General features: G+C 32.9%; 1 protein-coding gene and 1 pseudogene across 1 annotated transcript; both read left to right on the top strand.

The window, feature by feature from the left end:
* Window positions 1–2,417: 2,417 nt before the first annotated feature.
* LOC136061918 (TMV resistance protein N-like) lies at window positions 2,418–2,918 on the top strand. The gene has a single exon (XM_065760370.1). It carries the CDS (start codon window positions 2,418–2,420, stop codon window positions 2,916–2,918), a length of 501 nt encoding a protein of 166 aa, XP_065616442.1.
* A 14,016-nt stretch (window positions 2,919–16,934) lies between these two features.
* Window positions 16,935–18,201, top strand: part of LOC136061917 (protein DETOXIFICATION 14-like) — a 17,092-nt pseudogene continuing 15,825 nt past the window's right edge.

Here is an 18,201-nt window from a genome sequence, read left to right as displayed (position 1 = left end):
CAATTGACAAAAGCCACAGTGATCAACCCAACCAAAAACCTAGATCAAACTCAGACGGATCGGCGGTGTGCCGTGATCACCCACTAGTTCACATCACCCACATCACCATCAAAACCCAGAACCACCATGATCCACCACCGACAACCAATCAAAAATTAAAAAACCCACTATGATCAACCCAACCAAAAGCCCACTGATCGGCAGCTTGGGAGTTCGACGAAGTGGGTCAGCCAGTGGCTTGGTGACGTCGAGCTTTGATGGGCGGTGATGGTGAGTCGGGCCGGCGGCAGATAGAGAGGTGAGAGTTTGAGAGAGTGAGCTTGAGTGAGTTTTGAGAGAAGGTGAGACAGAGAGAGGTGAGAGCTTGAGAGTGAGTCTGAGAGGGAGAATAAAAGAATATAAAAAAAATAAATAAACAGATATTATTTTAATCTGGCTAAGAATAAAAAAATTATTATTTTTTAGCTCTCAGCTACAACGCACAGCCATATATAGATGTGCACTGTAGCAATGAAGGTAAAAATTTTACCTTTAGCTCCACTGCTATGGTATGGATTTTTGTATTTTGGTGAAGCTAAAATAGCTATATAGCTATTTAGCTTCACTGCACATATTTGATTTAGCATTGAAATATAATATAAAGTTAAAGTACACCATTTTATTTAAAAACTTAAAGTTTACAAGTTTGGATCAAATTATACTACAATAATCACACACTATTTTCATTATCATTTAATGTGAATTTTTACTAACACATATTTACTCAACACATTATATACATAAAAAAGTTTTAGAATAACCCTAATAGAAAAATGACAATTAAAATTTAAAAAATTAAATAAATAAATAATAATTAAAAATGAAGAAGGAAGTTTATATAAATAAAAGGGTAAATTGCAAACTGCACCTGTAAAGTTTGGGGGTGTTTGGATTTTATATCCTGAAGTTTCAGATTTTGGATTTTATCCTTTGAAGTTTAGGGTATTTGGATTTTACATCCTAACGTTTCAAAATTTGGATTTTACCCTCTAAAGTTTAGTAGTGCTTGGATTTTACACTCCATAATTATGAAACGTTAGGGTGTAAAATACAAACACCCGAAAACTTTAAGGAGTAAAATCCAAACACCCCTAAAATACAAGAGGGTAAAATCCAAATTCTGAAATATCATGGTGTAAAATCCAAACACCCCAAACGTTAGGGGATAAAATCCAAATTTTGAAACTTCAAAGTGTAAAATCCAATCACCCCCAAACTTTAGGGGTGTAATTTGCAGTTTACCCTAAAAAAAAAAAAAATGGCGATGAAAGCAAGATCAAACAAATTTTCTAATGGCTTTATGTGACCTTTGTACTCTTTAAAGAGTTTTGATAGTATCGCAAAATCTAATGATAATTTTTATTTTTTACCATAAATTTTAGCTAAATAAATTTTTTTTTTTTCTTCTTCAATTCTCATACGCAGTACGCCCACCACATCTGAATGAAAAGGGAAATTTAAACAGAGCTTCATATTCATAGCTGGTTACCACGAAACTACTCTGTCTCTAAAAAAAAGTAATGGGGAAAAGCAACTAAGACTGGGAAAAGGCATTTGACTGAAAACAGGGGATGTGAAATTGTGAACACAAACACCCGGAGAAAGAAAGAACAGAGTACAATCCTTTATTAAACAGCCTATAAATATCAATTGGATCCGGCTTTGTTTCAAGTGGGTTTTGAGCATTACAATCACAATTAGTCTACTCCAATTTCAATTTCCAAATCTGTAAGTGTCATTTTTCACACTTATTCATCCCTTTTATTTCTTCCCTTTAATTTTTTTTTTTCTTGAAATGAAAAATCCATATCAACTTGTTTTCTTCTTCCTAATTGCCGTGAAGCAAGAGTTTCAACTTTTGTTTGTTTCAAGGTTTGAACCTCGAGTTGGTTTTCTCATTACCAATAAAATGAATAAATAAAGCTCCAAACAAAAGTTTGCTTTCTAAGATTAGAGTTTTTATAAGAGTGCTTAAATTCCGTAGTCTTAAAAAAAAAAAAAAATCTATTAAATTATCTTTGTCTCATTTCCTATAATTAAATAATTTTCAGTCCTCCCTTCTTTGGAAAAACAGAAACAAAAAAAAGAAAAAGAAAAAAGAAGCAAAACAGGAGTCGTTGGATTGTCTAAAACTGGAGTGTTTTCAGGAGGTTTTGGAGATCATCACTGCTGTAATTCCTTCTCACAAATAGGTAAGTTCTCACTTCTAAGTTTTAACACACAAACACAATCATCCCTATTTATTATTATCGTTTCATTCCCTGCCTGAAACTAAAATCCCACTTCACATTGTTTTCTTCTTCCCTAATTTAATTATTTATTTTTCTTTATTTTTAATTGGTTGTACTTTTTTTATATCTAAATTTCCAACAGCTTCAATGAAGTGTAAAAGAGAGTCTTCGCCATCACCATCTTCTTCTTCAACTCGTCAATGGAAATACGATGTATTTCTTAGTTTCAGGGGTGAGGATACCCGTAATAATTTTACTGACCATCTATATGTTGCTTTGCAACAAAAGGGCATTTTAACATTTAGGGATGAAGAACTTGAGAAAGGAAAATCTATTTCTGAGCTCTTCAAAACAATAGAAGAATCACAGTTTGCTATAATCATTCTCTCAAAAAACTATGCATCTTCTACGTGGTGCTTGAATGAACTTACCAAGATTGTCAAATGCAGGGAAGAAATGGGATTGATAGTTTTGCCAATTTTTTATGATGTTGACCCAACTGATGTACGGAAACAAACAGGAACTTTTAAACAAGCCTTTATTGATCACCAGAAATGCTTTAAAAATAACATAAAGAAGGTGGAAACATGGAGAGCTACTTTAAGAGAAGTGGCTGATATCTCTGGTTGGCATTTACAAAATAGGTAATTTCCATGAATTTCAAATGATAAGCTTCTTTCATATACCATGATTCATATAATTAGCTATTAGAATATAACATAACATGCATGTATTGAACTACATCATGGTATGCTAGTTAAAATGCCAAATTCATCTTCTCCTTTTTTTATTTTTTATTTTCTTAACTCTACTTTTGTTATTTATTTATTTATTTTTTTCAAGAAAAAATTGGAGAATTGAATATAGTTGGGATTGTGTGGGGTAATTTCGTCAAGCTAGTCCTTAAATTGCTCACAAGTCCCACACGACTGAAAAATCTCTAAGTTTATATGGAACACTTGATATTTTATGGATTTAAATGTAGTAATTGAAGCTTCTTATACTAAATTGTGAAAACATTATGATGACTAAAAAAATTTAATTCTACTATGAAGAGGTAATCAATTATTAAGTCACTATTTTCAAAAAAAGAAACAAAAAAAAATTATTAAGTCACATGATGCTTTAATATTATGGACAAACATTCACCAATTACTCTAGCCGTGCCCCTTAAGAATTTAAGTCAATTGAAGACTTTTTTTTTTCGAGAAATCAATTAACCAAACTTTTGTCAAACCATACAAGGTTGTGGGCCTCTCGGTGAATGTCTTCAATCCATACTTGAGTGCCACAACAGTTCTTTGCCAATTTGGCCAGTTTATCAGCTACACAATTACCACTTCACTTCACGTGACTGAAGGAATGGTATCTAAGAGAGGAAGCCATGGAGCGTGAGTCTTCAATGATGTGTCCAAAGGGAGCAATGCATGGTGATTTCGAGTTGAGACTAAATATGATGATAGTGTCTGAATCTCCTTCAAACATTACTTCCTGGAGACCAATCTCAAGGGCGAAGGATATCGCTCTTCTACACGCTAGAGCTTCCACATCTTCAACCGTTAGTGGCAGCACCAGTCTTTCCATTAAAGAACCTATAATCTCGCCTGAGCAATCTCTGATTACGACGCCAATACCTGCTGGGTATATGTCTTGGAAAATAGCTTCGTCGAAATAATTGGCTTTGTAAAGAGCTTGTGGAGGCGGTGACCAGTGAACCGTTGGTGGTGATATTGATTCCGCACCTTGAAACGACCCCTGTACTGACTAGGGCGCTCCATCGCATCAGAATAAGTCTTAGAATATGGCAGGTAGTTTAGATCCAGTCGAGAAGCGTTCCTTTTGGCCCATATGCTCCAAGCAATATACGCAAATCTCTCAGCCAAGTTCCCATTCTTGACGATGAGAATTCCCATAAAGAGGTCTCGGAAGTTTGCAAAGTGGACCGATAGTTGCTGTCGGCAATAATCATCCTCCCACCATGTTTCTTTGACTGCTTGGCATTCCCAAAGAGCATGAATGGTGTCTTCTACCCCGTCGTGGCAGCAATCACAAGTTGCATTTCTCGTTACTTGTCGCCGAAGCAGGTTTTTTCTTTGTTGGAAGTGACATGTTTTATTTTGCTTGGGATGTCAAGGTCCCACAAGTCCTTCCAAAAGGTTCCCTCAGAAGATCGGTTTGACGATCTAGGCTTTGTCCTTTGTTCTGCCTCTGTAAGCAATCTATATGCAGTTTTAGTCGTGTAGTTGCCGTCCTTAGAGCCAGACCAGCTGAGGCAATCAGTAGCGCGGCTTACACTCAGGGGAATGCTATTGATAGCCCTTGCTTCATGTGGCAGAAATTACTCCTCGATCCTGTCATGTAACCAGCTTGTGTCAACTATAACACTTTTAGGGATCGTTTGGAAACAACTTATTTAGCTGAAATTGAAATTTTTTTGCTGAAAGTGCTAGACATAAAGCTAAAAGTTACTTGAAATAGTATAATAGGACTTATAAATAGTACCAAAAAGTGCAATGAGATTATGAATAGTAGTAAAAATAAACTGAATAGTAGAATAAGTTGCCAAATATAATCTATTCAAATGTAACCTTAATAAATCAATGTGACACTTTAACAACCCAAAATTACCTTTTGCCAAATTATAGATTGGATTAAGTTTACCGCATGCAAGTCCTTTTTAAAAGGAATTTGTTTTGGTCCAATCATTGTTTTTGGTTAAATAAATTCCTTAAAGCGCATTTTAACCCTTTTATTCACAAATCAACTGTTTAAAAAAAAAATGATGTAATTTTGAAGAAGTAGAGCTTTAGTATTTTATAATGATATTAGTGCCTAAATAGAAATTCAAAGAACACCTCTTCTTAAGCGAAGCGAAAAGAAAAAAGAAAAAGAAAAAAAAAAAAAAAAACACCATTATTTGAGTCTCTGTTCAAGAGGTAAAACTTGTGCTTGTGCTGGCACTAAGGCTCAACCTTTTATTATTTGTATTCTAGCAATCTTAAAATTTGATGCATCTGTTTCAACAAAATATAACGATAACTATAGCTCTGAATATAATATACAATTCTATGAGTAATTCTATCCACGAGCATGCTTGTGCAAGGTGTATTCTTGCCTAGTATTTCTCTTCATCCTCTGGAGATTTATAATTGGTTTGGACCATCATGTGATTATTTTCTATCTTGTTAACAGGCATGAGTCAGAATTGATCCAGCACATTGTGAAAAGATGATTTTATAATTGGTTTGGACCATCATGTAAATGTCTTCTATCATCTTTGCAGGGGTGAGGCAGAATTTATCCAAGACATTGTGGATGAGATGATGGAGAAATTGAATTCAAAATCCTCAAGCTCATTTGCCATTGTGCATCATGGATTTGACAATTCAACTAGTAGCTGTGATGACTATAGCGATATTGAACCCGAGGAAAGTGATCTCTTTTCATACGACGGTAATGACCAGCTCCAATATCTTTCCTATTATAAGTCTAATCCTGTTTTATTTTATTTTACTTGTTGTACAGCTCATTAGTATAGTCCAGGCCCTTTTTTTTTTTTTTTTTTTTTTTTTTTTTTCAGCTGACCGTAAGCAATCCCAATCACCCTATATTTTCTAAGCCTCTACATCATCATCACTTTCAGGAAGCTTAATAACTAGTATAGAACCTTAGGCAAGTTAAGATTATGATCTAATAGGAAATACATTCTAAAGCTTTACTCGTTACACTGCTCCAAGGACCAGAATTTTGGTAATGTAAATGGTTCAATCCTAATTTGGCATGTAACTATCAGAGTATCATGCCCTTTTGCATATTTATTTTCTGCTGGCAAACGCAAGACAATTTTTTTCTGATAACTTCTTGAAACTTGAAAACTAAGGACTAAATAGTATTTCCTTCCCTACCATGTGTACACTTGATAATCAATGGTGTCATGCCCTATAAAATAGATAACAAGAAAATCCATGACACTAGTTTGTAATGAGTGAATTATTATTATTATTATAGTACCCTACTAACTCAGATGTTGACAAATATGGAATTGGTGGTGATGATGTATATGCAGATGGTGATGTATATGATGATGATGATGATGATGATGCATATGTAGATGATGATGATGATGATGATGCATATGCAGATGATGATGATGATGATGATGTTGCTTCATATGCAGATGATGATGTATTTGTAGAGGATGATGATGATGATGCATATGCAGACGATGATGATGATGCATATGCAGATGATGATGATGAACATGCAGATGACGATGATGATGATTATTGACATGACTACAGAAGATGACCCTCATGTCCTGTTTATACTTTGACTAGCTATTTTTCATAGGATGAATATCGATTGAGGCTTTGACAACTAGATGCGCACATGCAATTCAATGAGCCTGACCATGTTTCAAATTTGTATTTGATTCAATTACAATGATTTGGGAAGTTGTTCAAGTGGCATATCTAATCATCTTGTTTCAAAATGAAAATGGAGTTTAAGATTTATTTATTTTTAAAGGGGATCTAACTCTTGACAGATAAGGAGTTACATGGTTTTTGTAATAATATTTTTTTGTTGGATGAATTTCAAGTGGGCTAGTGCTATTGGATGACCTACAAGCAATAGTTTCAGGTAACTTTGTCACATTTCTGCCTTATATGTGTTTTTGAGATAATGTTTATGAAACAATATATTCCTTGCAGTTCAAAAGGAGAGTTTCAAACAAGTTGAGTTGTAAAATAATATTCTTTTTAGATTATAAAAGAGCCCTATATATTCAAGAGGAAATGTCCTGTTAAAGAGTGGGAAGGGACTCTCACCAAAGTTATTCCACAGAAAACGATCCTTTGCCCCTGACTCTAACCCTGAACTTGACCACCTGATCTGCTAGATTCGGAATGGGGATGAGAGAGAGAGAGAGAGAGAGAGCCAAAGGTGGCCGGGTTAAGTTTAGAGTAAAGAATTAGGATTGGATTTTCTTTTAGTAGGTTTTGGATCTCCCAATCTATGTATACTATCGTGGGTCGGATTCGGATCTGCAATTTTTTTTTCCATCTCTCTTGGATAAGTTTCCTTGGATTTGGGCTATATTTCAATAATGGGCTCTGTTCCTTTATTTAGTTATGACTCTCTTTTTCTTGTTCTTTTTTTAAATTTGGGATTTAGGAGGTACAAAATTTTGGTATGGTGCAACAAAATATTAGCTTACTTCTCAGCCTGTCACATAGTGATTCCTCATTAATGGGCCTTAAAAAGTGTTTGGTTTATAGAATTTTTAGGGGGAGCTCAAAATTCTTTCTATTTTTTTTTTCTAGAATCAAATTTCAAAAGATTCTTGATCGAGAAATCACAGTAACAATTTTGATTGCATCAAGGAAAAAAATTGGGTAAAGAAAAGTGCAATCTTTTCATTAATCAATGTAATAAAAATTAAGGAGGCGTTTTCTTATTTAGTTAATTAAAGTTACTGTCATTTACAAATAATAAGTATATTTATTAGAGAAATGCCACGATTACAAGTCAGTATGGGAAATAGAGTGACAAGCTTGGTGTAGGAGTAGTGTATAGAGTGTTTTTTTTTTTCTTTGATGGGTTCTAGTCCTTATCAGATATGATTTATATGGTTTCAATTATTATGATTTTCATAAAATATAGTAAAGCTCAATTGAGCTTACTATTTTCATAAAATGTAATAAAGTTCAATTGATCTTACTGTTGTCGTATCGCCTACAAGCTATACTATTAGGTACCTTTCTCCCATTTCTCACATGTAGTGTATTTGAGTTAATCTCAATGAGAGCATGAGTTGTGAATTTCGGAGAAGTTTATATGGTTTCCTTGCTCTTTAGAAGATTCTTCCGTTGTCGTAATTAGTAGGGTTTGAGGGAATTATGAATGGACAGAAATTTGTCAAATGTAGAATTGGAAAATTGAGTAATTGGTACATAACAATTGGTAACCAATTTCCAAATTCTTGATATAGCAAATAATTACATGAGAAACAGAGTTTTCAACAAAAAAGGGGCCCTTATATTAATTTGCAAAATAGTTTTAGCTCCAATGGAACAAAATCATAGAAACTTGGACACAATGTGGAACTTGTTAGGTGGTTAAGGTGCTTCAATGCTTGTGAGATATAGATGGTGTTTTTATTTATTTATTTATTTTATTATTTTTTTTTTTAAGTATTGTTAACAGGTGCCTTTAGAACAATTGTTAATAAACTATTTAAGTAAACTTTTGACACCACTTTTGTGAAAAATATAAAAAACCTAAAAAAAAAAAAACATTAATTTCTTTTTTCTCCTTCCAAAAACGTTTCTAAAAATATTTCCTAAACTAATACCCTTAGGGCATCCATTAACTCTTTCCCTTTTTTTATTACCACTATTATAATTAAATTGAAGTAAAAAGTTGTACAAGACCTATAGCAATTTTGTCTATCAGATAATGTATTCTATTATTATTAATTTACTAGTTGTAGACCCACACAATGCGTGGAAATATATAATTATTTTGTAATACGCTATAATGTATAATTTATTCTCTAAAAATTATTGAAAATAATTTGTTCTCCTTAAAAATTGAACTATTTTTAAAAGTATTATCAATTTCCGTTCTATTATTTTGGGTTTTTCTTAATAACTAAATCATGATCAATGAAGAATAAAAAACAAAAACAATGTCTATACATATCTATACTATATATAATAATGGAAGTTTTGAAAAAAAAAAACTTTCTTTCTTCTCTTAAAGTTCCTTAGAAATGTCTTTGGCCACTTAAGAAACCTTCATTGTCAAACTTTCATGTATCTAGGTCAATGATCCTAAACCCTGCAAGAACCAAATTCCACATTTAGCATTATCAAAATCAGATAAAAATTGAACCCCCAATTTATCATGTTTTGAGATTTTCTATTTCCTCATGACCAAACTTTTGAGGTAGATTTTTTATTATCTATTGGACTGGAAGATCAAATTATTATGTGCTACACATAATAAGAAAAAGTGTGCGCTAAACATAATATTTGTTGAAGCCAAACAAAATAGAGAAAGGTTCCACAACAAAAAAGAACCATTGAGTCAAAAAATATGAAAGTAGTAATTAGAGTATAATTACAACGTATACTCTATTATTGTTTCAAAACAATCATAAGTAAATACATTAAACTTTGGTTTTTTTTTCTTCCTTTTTTTACATAGAGTTAAACAAATGTCCAATGTAAGAACACTAAAATGTCAACGATAAACAAATTGAACAGGTAAAACACAAATATAAAATAAAATTGTACAACATGAATATGAAGTAAGAAGTTGTTGTAGAGATTTCTAATTCTTGAAAACCCTTCTCATAACCGACAAACCAATCCTAGCCACCCATAGCCCCAAAGTGATCACATTGTCGGCAACCCACAAAAAAGCATATCATCCTCAAACTTTAGAAATCCAATGGAAAAACTAAAGTTGGGGGAAAAGAAAAAATAAGAAGGGAAAGAACAAACCTCAAAGGGACTTTCCAAATCTGATGCTACTTTGGCAACTTTTATGGAGGTAGAAAGAGCAACTATAAATTTATAGTACTAAAAATAACATAGTTAATCACAGAAGTGGTAATTGAAGGGTTTGAATTTCAAAAGAGCGAAACGGTTTTAAGGGGAAAATGAAGAGTTGAGAATTGGAAGAAGGATAAATTAATGGTGAGTTGGATTTAATAAGATAAAGAATGTGTAAGGTTGTTCATGGTGAGTTGGATTTAATGAGTTAGAGAATCTGTAAAGTTGCACTATTTATTTATATATTAATATTGTTTAAAAAATGAAGGAAAAAAAAAAGGTGACATGGTCGATGATGTGGCTTAACTGAAGCGTAGCAACAATAAATGCTACGCTTTAGCTTTTAGATATATATAGATATTTATTTCAAAAGAGCGAAACAGTTTTAAAGAGGAAAATGAAGAGTTAAGAATTGGAAGAAGGATAAATTAATGGTGAGTTGGATTTAATAAGTTAAAGAATGTATAAGGTTATTCATGGTGAGTTGGATTTAATGAGTTAGAGAATCTGTAAAGTTGCACTATTTATTTATATATTAATATTGTTTAAAAAATGAAGGAAAAAAAGTGACATGGTCGATGATGTGACTCAACTAGAGCGTAGCAACAATAAATGCTACACTTTAGCTTTTAGATATATATATATATATATAGAGAGAGAGAGAGAGAGAGAGAGAGAGAGATTTGTAGCTATTAGAAAAGTTATGGTGACTATCACAAGATCAAACCAATTTGCAAAGTTTGGAGAGATGCAAAATTTATTTGGCCACATGAATGGAGGCACTTCTTGACCAAATTCATATCCCAGGATTTTTGGCCACATCAATAGATTTGAAATTGAGGCATTTTAAATCTATTGATTCAAAATCAAAATCAAAATCCATATCCAAATTCAAGTTTTCAAACACAACTTGCAATTAGATGACCTTTCTAAATTCTTGTTAGATAATAATTACAAGCGATGAAGAGAAAAATATTCAAACAAAGATGGTTCCTCATTCTATAAGAGGACCTAGTTGTGAATCAATGAATGTCGTTGTATTTGCAATTAGACATTCAAGACAATGCAAAATTCGTTACCACATTGAAGGCCATTTTCTTTTGATAAATCAATGTAATGATTGTTGACTCTCTCTCTCTCTCTCTCTCTCTCTCTCTGTGCAAAAGCGTATTTGAGCAAAAAGAGAAAGAAGAATGATGCCCAGGATCATCCAAGAGGCAAAAGCAAATCATAAATAGAAAGTTTTTTTTTTTTTTTTTTTGGCAGTGCAGAGCAGTTGAAATCAAACTTCTTGAATATGCTCTTGCAGTCATAGCATGGTGCCTTTGGAACCATAGGAATAGAGTGAGACATGGTGGACAAAGCAAAAGTGCTAACGTGTTACATTGGTGTTGGTTTTTAGACCCCTTAAAAGCAGAATTGGATTAACCTAGTTAATTGGCCAAGTGATTAACTTAGTCAAATTATACAATTCTAGGTTATCACAATCAAACAATCATATCATGTATAAGTAGCGGAAATATAAATAACAAAAAGATATGATGACACAGGAAACCACACCGGTAAAAACTTGGGGAGGATTTAACCTAGCTATCCTCAAGGTAAACCTGAATCCACTATGAAAGAATCGAAGTTCATATAATAGAACTTAAAACACTAACATTCTATTGCTACCCACCAGTAGAACTTACTGACACGATCGCGTGCAAGCTCCGAAACCACGGACTCCTTCTTTCTTGGATTCTCCCAGCAAGTACAAGCACACCCGCTTATGTTTCTTTAAGCTCTTATGGCAGCAACTGAATGATCATCAAGTTCTTGAACAAATCTCCTCCTTGATAATCCTAAGCTTGTGTGAAGGTAAGCTCCTCTCAGATCTTACAAGAGATTCACACAAACAGCAATATGAGCAACAACCTTTAGACAGCCTTTGAGTACAAAACCCTAAAAATAAAAAGAGGCACACATGACACTTTAATCTCTCTAAAAGCTCTCAAAAACATTTTAGGGTTTCCCTTATATATAGGAGTGTTTTACTTGAACCCCAAGACGTTTAAGTAGAGTTTGGGTTGAACTGGAACTCTGCAAAAAAATAAATCTACACGTGGTTCAATCGATCGAGTCTAATTTTTGATTGATCGAGCCTTGCAGATTTAGTCCAATAAATTCTGCAATCACTCGATTCCAATTTTACAAATAAACATACTTTGAGCAAGCCTAAACCTAGACTAAATGTTTTGATCATGGTTTGCCAACAAAATACAAATTGAAGTTCTAATACATTAATTCCTAATTTCTTAGAACCCAACAATCTCCCCCTTTAGTAATCCGTGACAGAACACATCACAAACATGAAATGCTCAAAGTTACAAAAAGCCCAAATACAATTCAACCAAACTACTATCTATCAGTTGCAAGTGTAGACAGCAGCACAACTGAATCAACCTGTATATTCTTGAAACACTCAACAAATGCATAAACGCATGTGTGACAGAAAAACAGTAAATCAACAAAAATGCAAACTAACTCTCCCCTTAAGTTAGATACATAAAAAAATTTATTTTCTCCCCCTTTCAAAAACAAATTCAGCTCCCCCTAAACAAAACAAACATGATTCCCACATTTCAACTATTTCTCCCCCTTTTTGTCACGTATTGACAAAGACAATTCAAACATACATGATAGAGGATAAGAGAAAAAAGAGAATCAAAGGGACACAAAACAAGACAACTCTATTGAAAATAGAGACAAGTCCCCCTATGAACAACAAAAGTTAAAAACAAGCTTCTCCTCCTATAAAAATAGGAAAAAAAAAAGTTTTGGGAAAAACAATGTTGGGGAAAAATAAGAGGTGGGGAAAAATAAAAGCACTCAAACCAAAGTTGAAAACTAAGGTGAGAATACACATGAAGAAAAATATTCTCTCTTTCAAGAAATATAAACATGACACTATGTGACTCATAAACAGTTGCATAAGTAGAGAAAATATGTGCACATTGATTATCCATCAATCGATAATCTGGAAAAATCAAATTTTTTTTTTGAAAAACAGAACATTTTAATGCAGAAACTCCTCAAAGCACATTTTTTATGAAAGAAGTGCATGAGTATGAGATTAAAAGTTTTTCAAAAACCCTTGAATTTAACCCAGATCTTCCCAAAATCAAGATTTTCAATCAATTTGTCCTCAAATCGTAAACTTTAAACACATTTTGCATTAAGATCAAGGAACTTTTAATCTTAGATGACCACAACAAGATCACACACAATATAATGTACCAAGTTTAACAAAGAGTAACTTGTGTAGTGTGTGTAACTAGCAAAAGCTTGAGATACATGTGAAGTGATATGTGAATAGAAATTAAACACAAAGTCTACAAAATTCATCACATATAATTTGAAAGAAATTATCACCTAAAGAGTTACATTATATTACTCTCACATCTCCTAGAATGAAAGCTTGCAATCATGTAAGTTTCTTGATTTGCCTCATATTGTACACACTAATTTTAATTGAACAGAAACTTATTAAAATAGCCGAGATAATGTACACACCAATTTTATTTGATTGATTTATTTAAATTCCAATAATGTACACACTAATTTTAGCATTTAAACTGAGGCCACACCTTATGTTCTTTTTGTGCATGTGCTACACTTTCTCAAGCACAAAATCATATGCACTAAAGTGTTCATGATTGACTAATAAACAGTAGTGAGATGGTTATTTATGCCTTTCTCAAAAAGATCAAGTCCGACAATCAAAGACATGCGATTTCAAGATCAAGACAAAGTGATCAAAAACTAAAAACATCTTTCCCACACAACATGCACTACAAAGCTCAAACTAGTAAAGTGCAAGAAATAAGCTCATTAAAGCTAAACAAGGTACATAACCATGTTATGTAAAGATAATATGGCCAATCCTTGATTACAAATCCAAGATGTGAAATACAAAACACAAAATTCTTTTTGGTTTTAAAAAATTTTATGACCAAAAACAAAAAGCACATATTATGCTAAATGAACAATGCAAAAATAACGCATGATAGTGCTAAACTAAGCTATAGAGGTACACAAATAAGAAATATCAATTTCTTAATTAACCCTTGAGTACATGTACAAACTAGTACATACTTACACAAAATCAAAAATAGCTTAGCACAAACTATTCAAGTATCTCCACAATGTCAAGCATGTTCTAAATCAAGAGAGAGATATCATATCTCATGTAATCCTCAAGAAAAATAAAATAAGACACAAAATAAAATATTTTTGTCTTTTTGAAAATTTTCAATGTTTTTGGATTTTTTTTTTTTAAAAACAACCAAAAACAAAAACAAAATATGTCCATAATTAATTGAAATAATTAAATCAAGGACAATTTAGCAACACTCACCTTGAAGAATCTTTTCTCACCCATATAGCATGATTCTTCGGCTTTGTAGGTGAAAATCTATGAGAAGCAGAGTGTATTTGAGGGATTACACCAATCTTCTGAGAAAAACTGAAATCCTGCAAATTCCTTTCATAAGCCAACAAGCTCAAATTTTTCAAAAGAATATGAAACAATTTATATGGACTTATGGCAGGAGGAATATCATCACTTATCCTAGATTGAAACACAAAATGCTTAAATTTCAATTTATGACAATTAGGACGAATGTGACCGGAGACACCACAAAAGTGACAAACAGGAACAAATTTAGGAACATCAGTATTCCTAACAACAAATCTAGTCTCAAATTTTTGTTTTTGCCTTAACAAAGAACAATTTGGTCTAATATGACCAACAACATCACAAAGGTGACAGGTAGGTACAAAAACAGATTTCTTATGCTCTCTAACAATAGGTTTAGACATAGGTTTAAAAAGTTCAGCGTCTACATCAGAACTTTTACTTTTGTCTAACCTAGCAAAATAAGCCTTTTCTTTATTATTCCTCTTAAAATGAGGGATATAAACTTTCTCAGTTTTAGGCTTAAGAGAAACAGAAACGCTTCTGTTATCAACAATAGGCTTGGTACTAGTCAAATTTTCAATCTTAGTTTTAGATTCAACTAACTCTTGTTTCAAGCTTTTCATCTTCTCATCTTAAGTGAAAATTTGATTTCTCAAAAATTCATTCTTTTTGTTTGATTCATCTAATCTAACAACCAATTCCTCTTTTTCAAGATTAGCCAATTTTAACTCTTCCTTGAATTTCTTAACAATTTTCAAAGATTTAGTAGATAATTCTTTACGAAGAGTTTCAAGAGCATCAAAAAAATCAACAGAAACAAGAGTGTCCTTTTTATTCAAATCATCACAAACATGAGCAGAAATACACTTCAAATTATCCATGATAACAGGGGTCAAAGATCAGCTCTTAGATCAAAAGATCTAAAACAAAAGAGCAACCCACTCTGATACCAATTGTTGGTTTTTAGACCCTTTAAAAACACAATTGGATTAACCTAGTTAATTAGCCAAGTGATTAACTTTGTCAAATTATGCAATTCTAGATTATCATAATCAAATAATCATATCATGTATAAGCAGCGGAAATATAAATAACACAAAGATATGATGACCTAGGAAACCACATCGATAAAAACCTAAGAAGGATTTAACCTAGCTATCCTCAAGGTAAATCTGAATCCACTATGAAAGAACCGAAGTTCATACAATAGAACTTAGACCACTAACATTTTATTGCTACCCACCAGTAGAACTTACTGACATGACCACGTACAAGCTCCGAAACCACGGACTTCTTCTTTCTTGGATTCTCCCAGCAAGTACAAGCACACCCGCTTGTGTTTCTTTAAGCTCTTATGGCAGCAACTGAATGATCATCAAGTTCTTGAACAAATCTCCTCCTTAATAATCCTAAGCTTGTGTGAAGGAAAGCTCCTCTCAGATCTCATAAGAGATTCACACAAACAGCAATATGAGCAACAACCTTTAGAGAGCCTTCGGGTACAAAACCCTAAAAATAAAAAAAGGCACACACAACACTTTAATCTCTCTAAAAACTCTCAAAAACGTTTTAGGGTTTCCCTTATATATATGAGTGTTTTACTTGAACCCCAAGATATTTAAGTAGAGTTTGGGCTGAACTGGAACTCTACAGAAAAATAAATTTGCATGTGGTTCGATCGATCGAGTTTAATTTTCAATCTATCAAGCCTTGCAGATTTAGTCCAATAAATTCTGCAATCACTCGATTCCAACTTTACAAATAAACATGCTTTGAGCAAGCCTAAACCTAGACTAAATGTTTTGATCAAGGTTTGCCAACAAAATACAAATTGAAGTTCTAATACATTAATTCCTAATTTCTTAGAACCCAACAATTGGATTGAAACATTACAACATGTACTAGTTAAATTTCTGTTGCAATCAGTGCTTATACTATTACATATAGTTTGTGACCCCTGCCCTTTTGTTACTAAAAGTTTTGGTGGTGCATTTAACAAAAAGAACATAACATTTATCTTCATTATATATATTTTTAGGTAAATTAGTATTTGAGTTTTCCAATTTGACCATTCTATAATTTATCCATAAAATTTCAATTGTTAAATTTAAATCCCTAAAATGAGACTGTAATGATTTTGTCCAAATTAATAGATATTGTATCTTACAAGTAGTTTTTTTTAAGGAAATATATTCTTAAGCTTTAATCTTCTATTGCTCTATGGATTTTGCTAAAGTAGATTGTTCAGTCCTATTTTAGAATCCTATTTGTAATTGTCCAAGCATTATGCTAATTCTCATTTTCACCTTGGGCTGCAAATTCTAGAGAATTTTACCAAATAAATTTTTGACATGTGAAAACTATAGACTGCATACTTCTATTGGCACGTCTAACATGATTATACTTTAGAATTGTTGGAGCCATGCCTTCAAGAACAGTCAAGAAGCAACTTTAATTACATTCATTAGGAATGAGTCAATAATTATGGTACCATACTGAATCAGGTTTTTACTTATATACAGATTATAATTGACATGTCTGTAGATGATGATTTCAATGTTCTTTTCATACCTTGATTAACTGTAAAATAGGGAGGATGATTTTCATAGGATGAATTTCAATTGAGGTTGCTAATATTGAATGTGCAAAAGAAAGAGACTACTTCAAGAGACTAGTTCAAGAAAGAGACTACATTCTTGCAAGTCCAAGAAAGAGACTACTTCAAGAGACTACTTCAAAGAAGTAGTCTCTTTCTTTATTGGCTGTCAAGGGTATGGTCATGTGAAATTTGAATGTCCTACATTCTTAATATCTAAGGGTAAAGCTATAGCTGTAACCCTTAGTGATAATGAGGTTTTTGATGATAAGTCTGGATGTGACGAGGATGGAAACTTCATTGCTTTCACTGCTACTGTTGTAGTAAATGAAAGCATATCTGTTGAAAAGAACCCTTCTGATGGGGAACTCTCTGAGGATGCAAATCTTCAAGAGGCCTACAATAAACTTTGCAAAATTGCTGCAAAGGATGCTATGAATGTTGAACTTGGCTTGAAGAAAATTGAATCTCTTGAGCTTGAAAAGAAGAATTTGCTTGTTAACTTGTTTGATGCTAATGATCTTTTGAATAATGTTAAATCTGAGAACATGCTCTTGCTTGATAGAGTTAAAACTTTGGAACATGATTTATCTGTTGCTAGATCTGCTAGTTCTAAACTAGATCACATGTTGAATGTCTAAAAGTTTCTTTCTGATAAATCTGGTTTAGGATATGTTGAAAGCATCTTTGATTCTGCACTACATTCCACAAACTTTGTTCCTCCATCTTTTTCTGAACATTCTACGAGTGAGGTTGTGAGTGAAACTGTTAAACCCCCTGTGAGTGAGGTTGTTAAACCCATAGAAGTTTCACCATCTAGGAAGATTAGGGTTGATCTAGGAAAGTCTAAACCTAAGGATTCTACCCATTCTAAGGACAAGATACATGGTAAACCTGCTTTGGTTTGTCACTATTGTGGAAAGTCTGGACACATTCATCCTAAATGTTACAAGCTTCAAGCTGCTAAGAGAGCAAACAAACCAAAGGTTCCTGTGCCTCAAGCACAAGATCCTATGACACTTATTGGTGAATTGGTAAAGGCGTTGAACCTTTATTCCAATCCTGGAGTTGGAAATCATGCGAATGTGAATAAGAACTCCAATGCTCATGGTGCATTAAAAGATTTTGGATGCAAAAGACTCGACCTAATTGAGTCTTTCTGACATGGTCCTTGTGCTTCATTGCTCATTCCTTTGTGACCATTGTTATTTGGTTTTTTGTGTTTTTCTTTATTCTAGGACTTGCATTGCATTACATTCATGCATTTCATTGTAGGATTTATTGGTTTTCTCTTTTAATAAAAAAAAAAAA

This window comes from Quercus suber, unplaced genomic scaffold, assembly GCF_002906115.3.
Source record: "Quercus suber isolate HL8 unplaced genomic scaffold, Cork oak 2.0 scaffold_363, whole genome shotgun sequence".
Lineage (NCBI taxonomy): Eukaryota > Viridiplantae > Streptophyta > Magnoliopsida > Fagales > Fagaceae > Quercus > Quercus suber.
The sequence above is the reverse complement of the archived record's forward strand: the minus strand, read 5'-3'. Positions and strand labels throughout refer to the sequence as shown.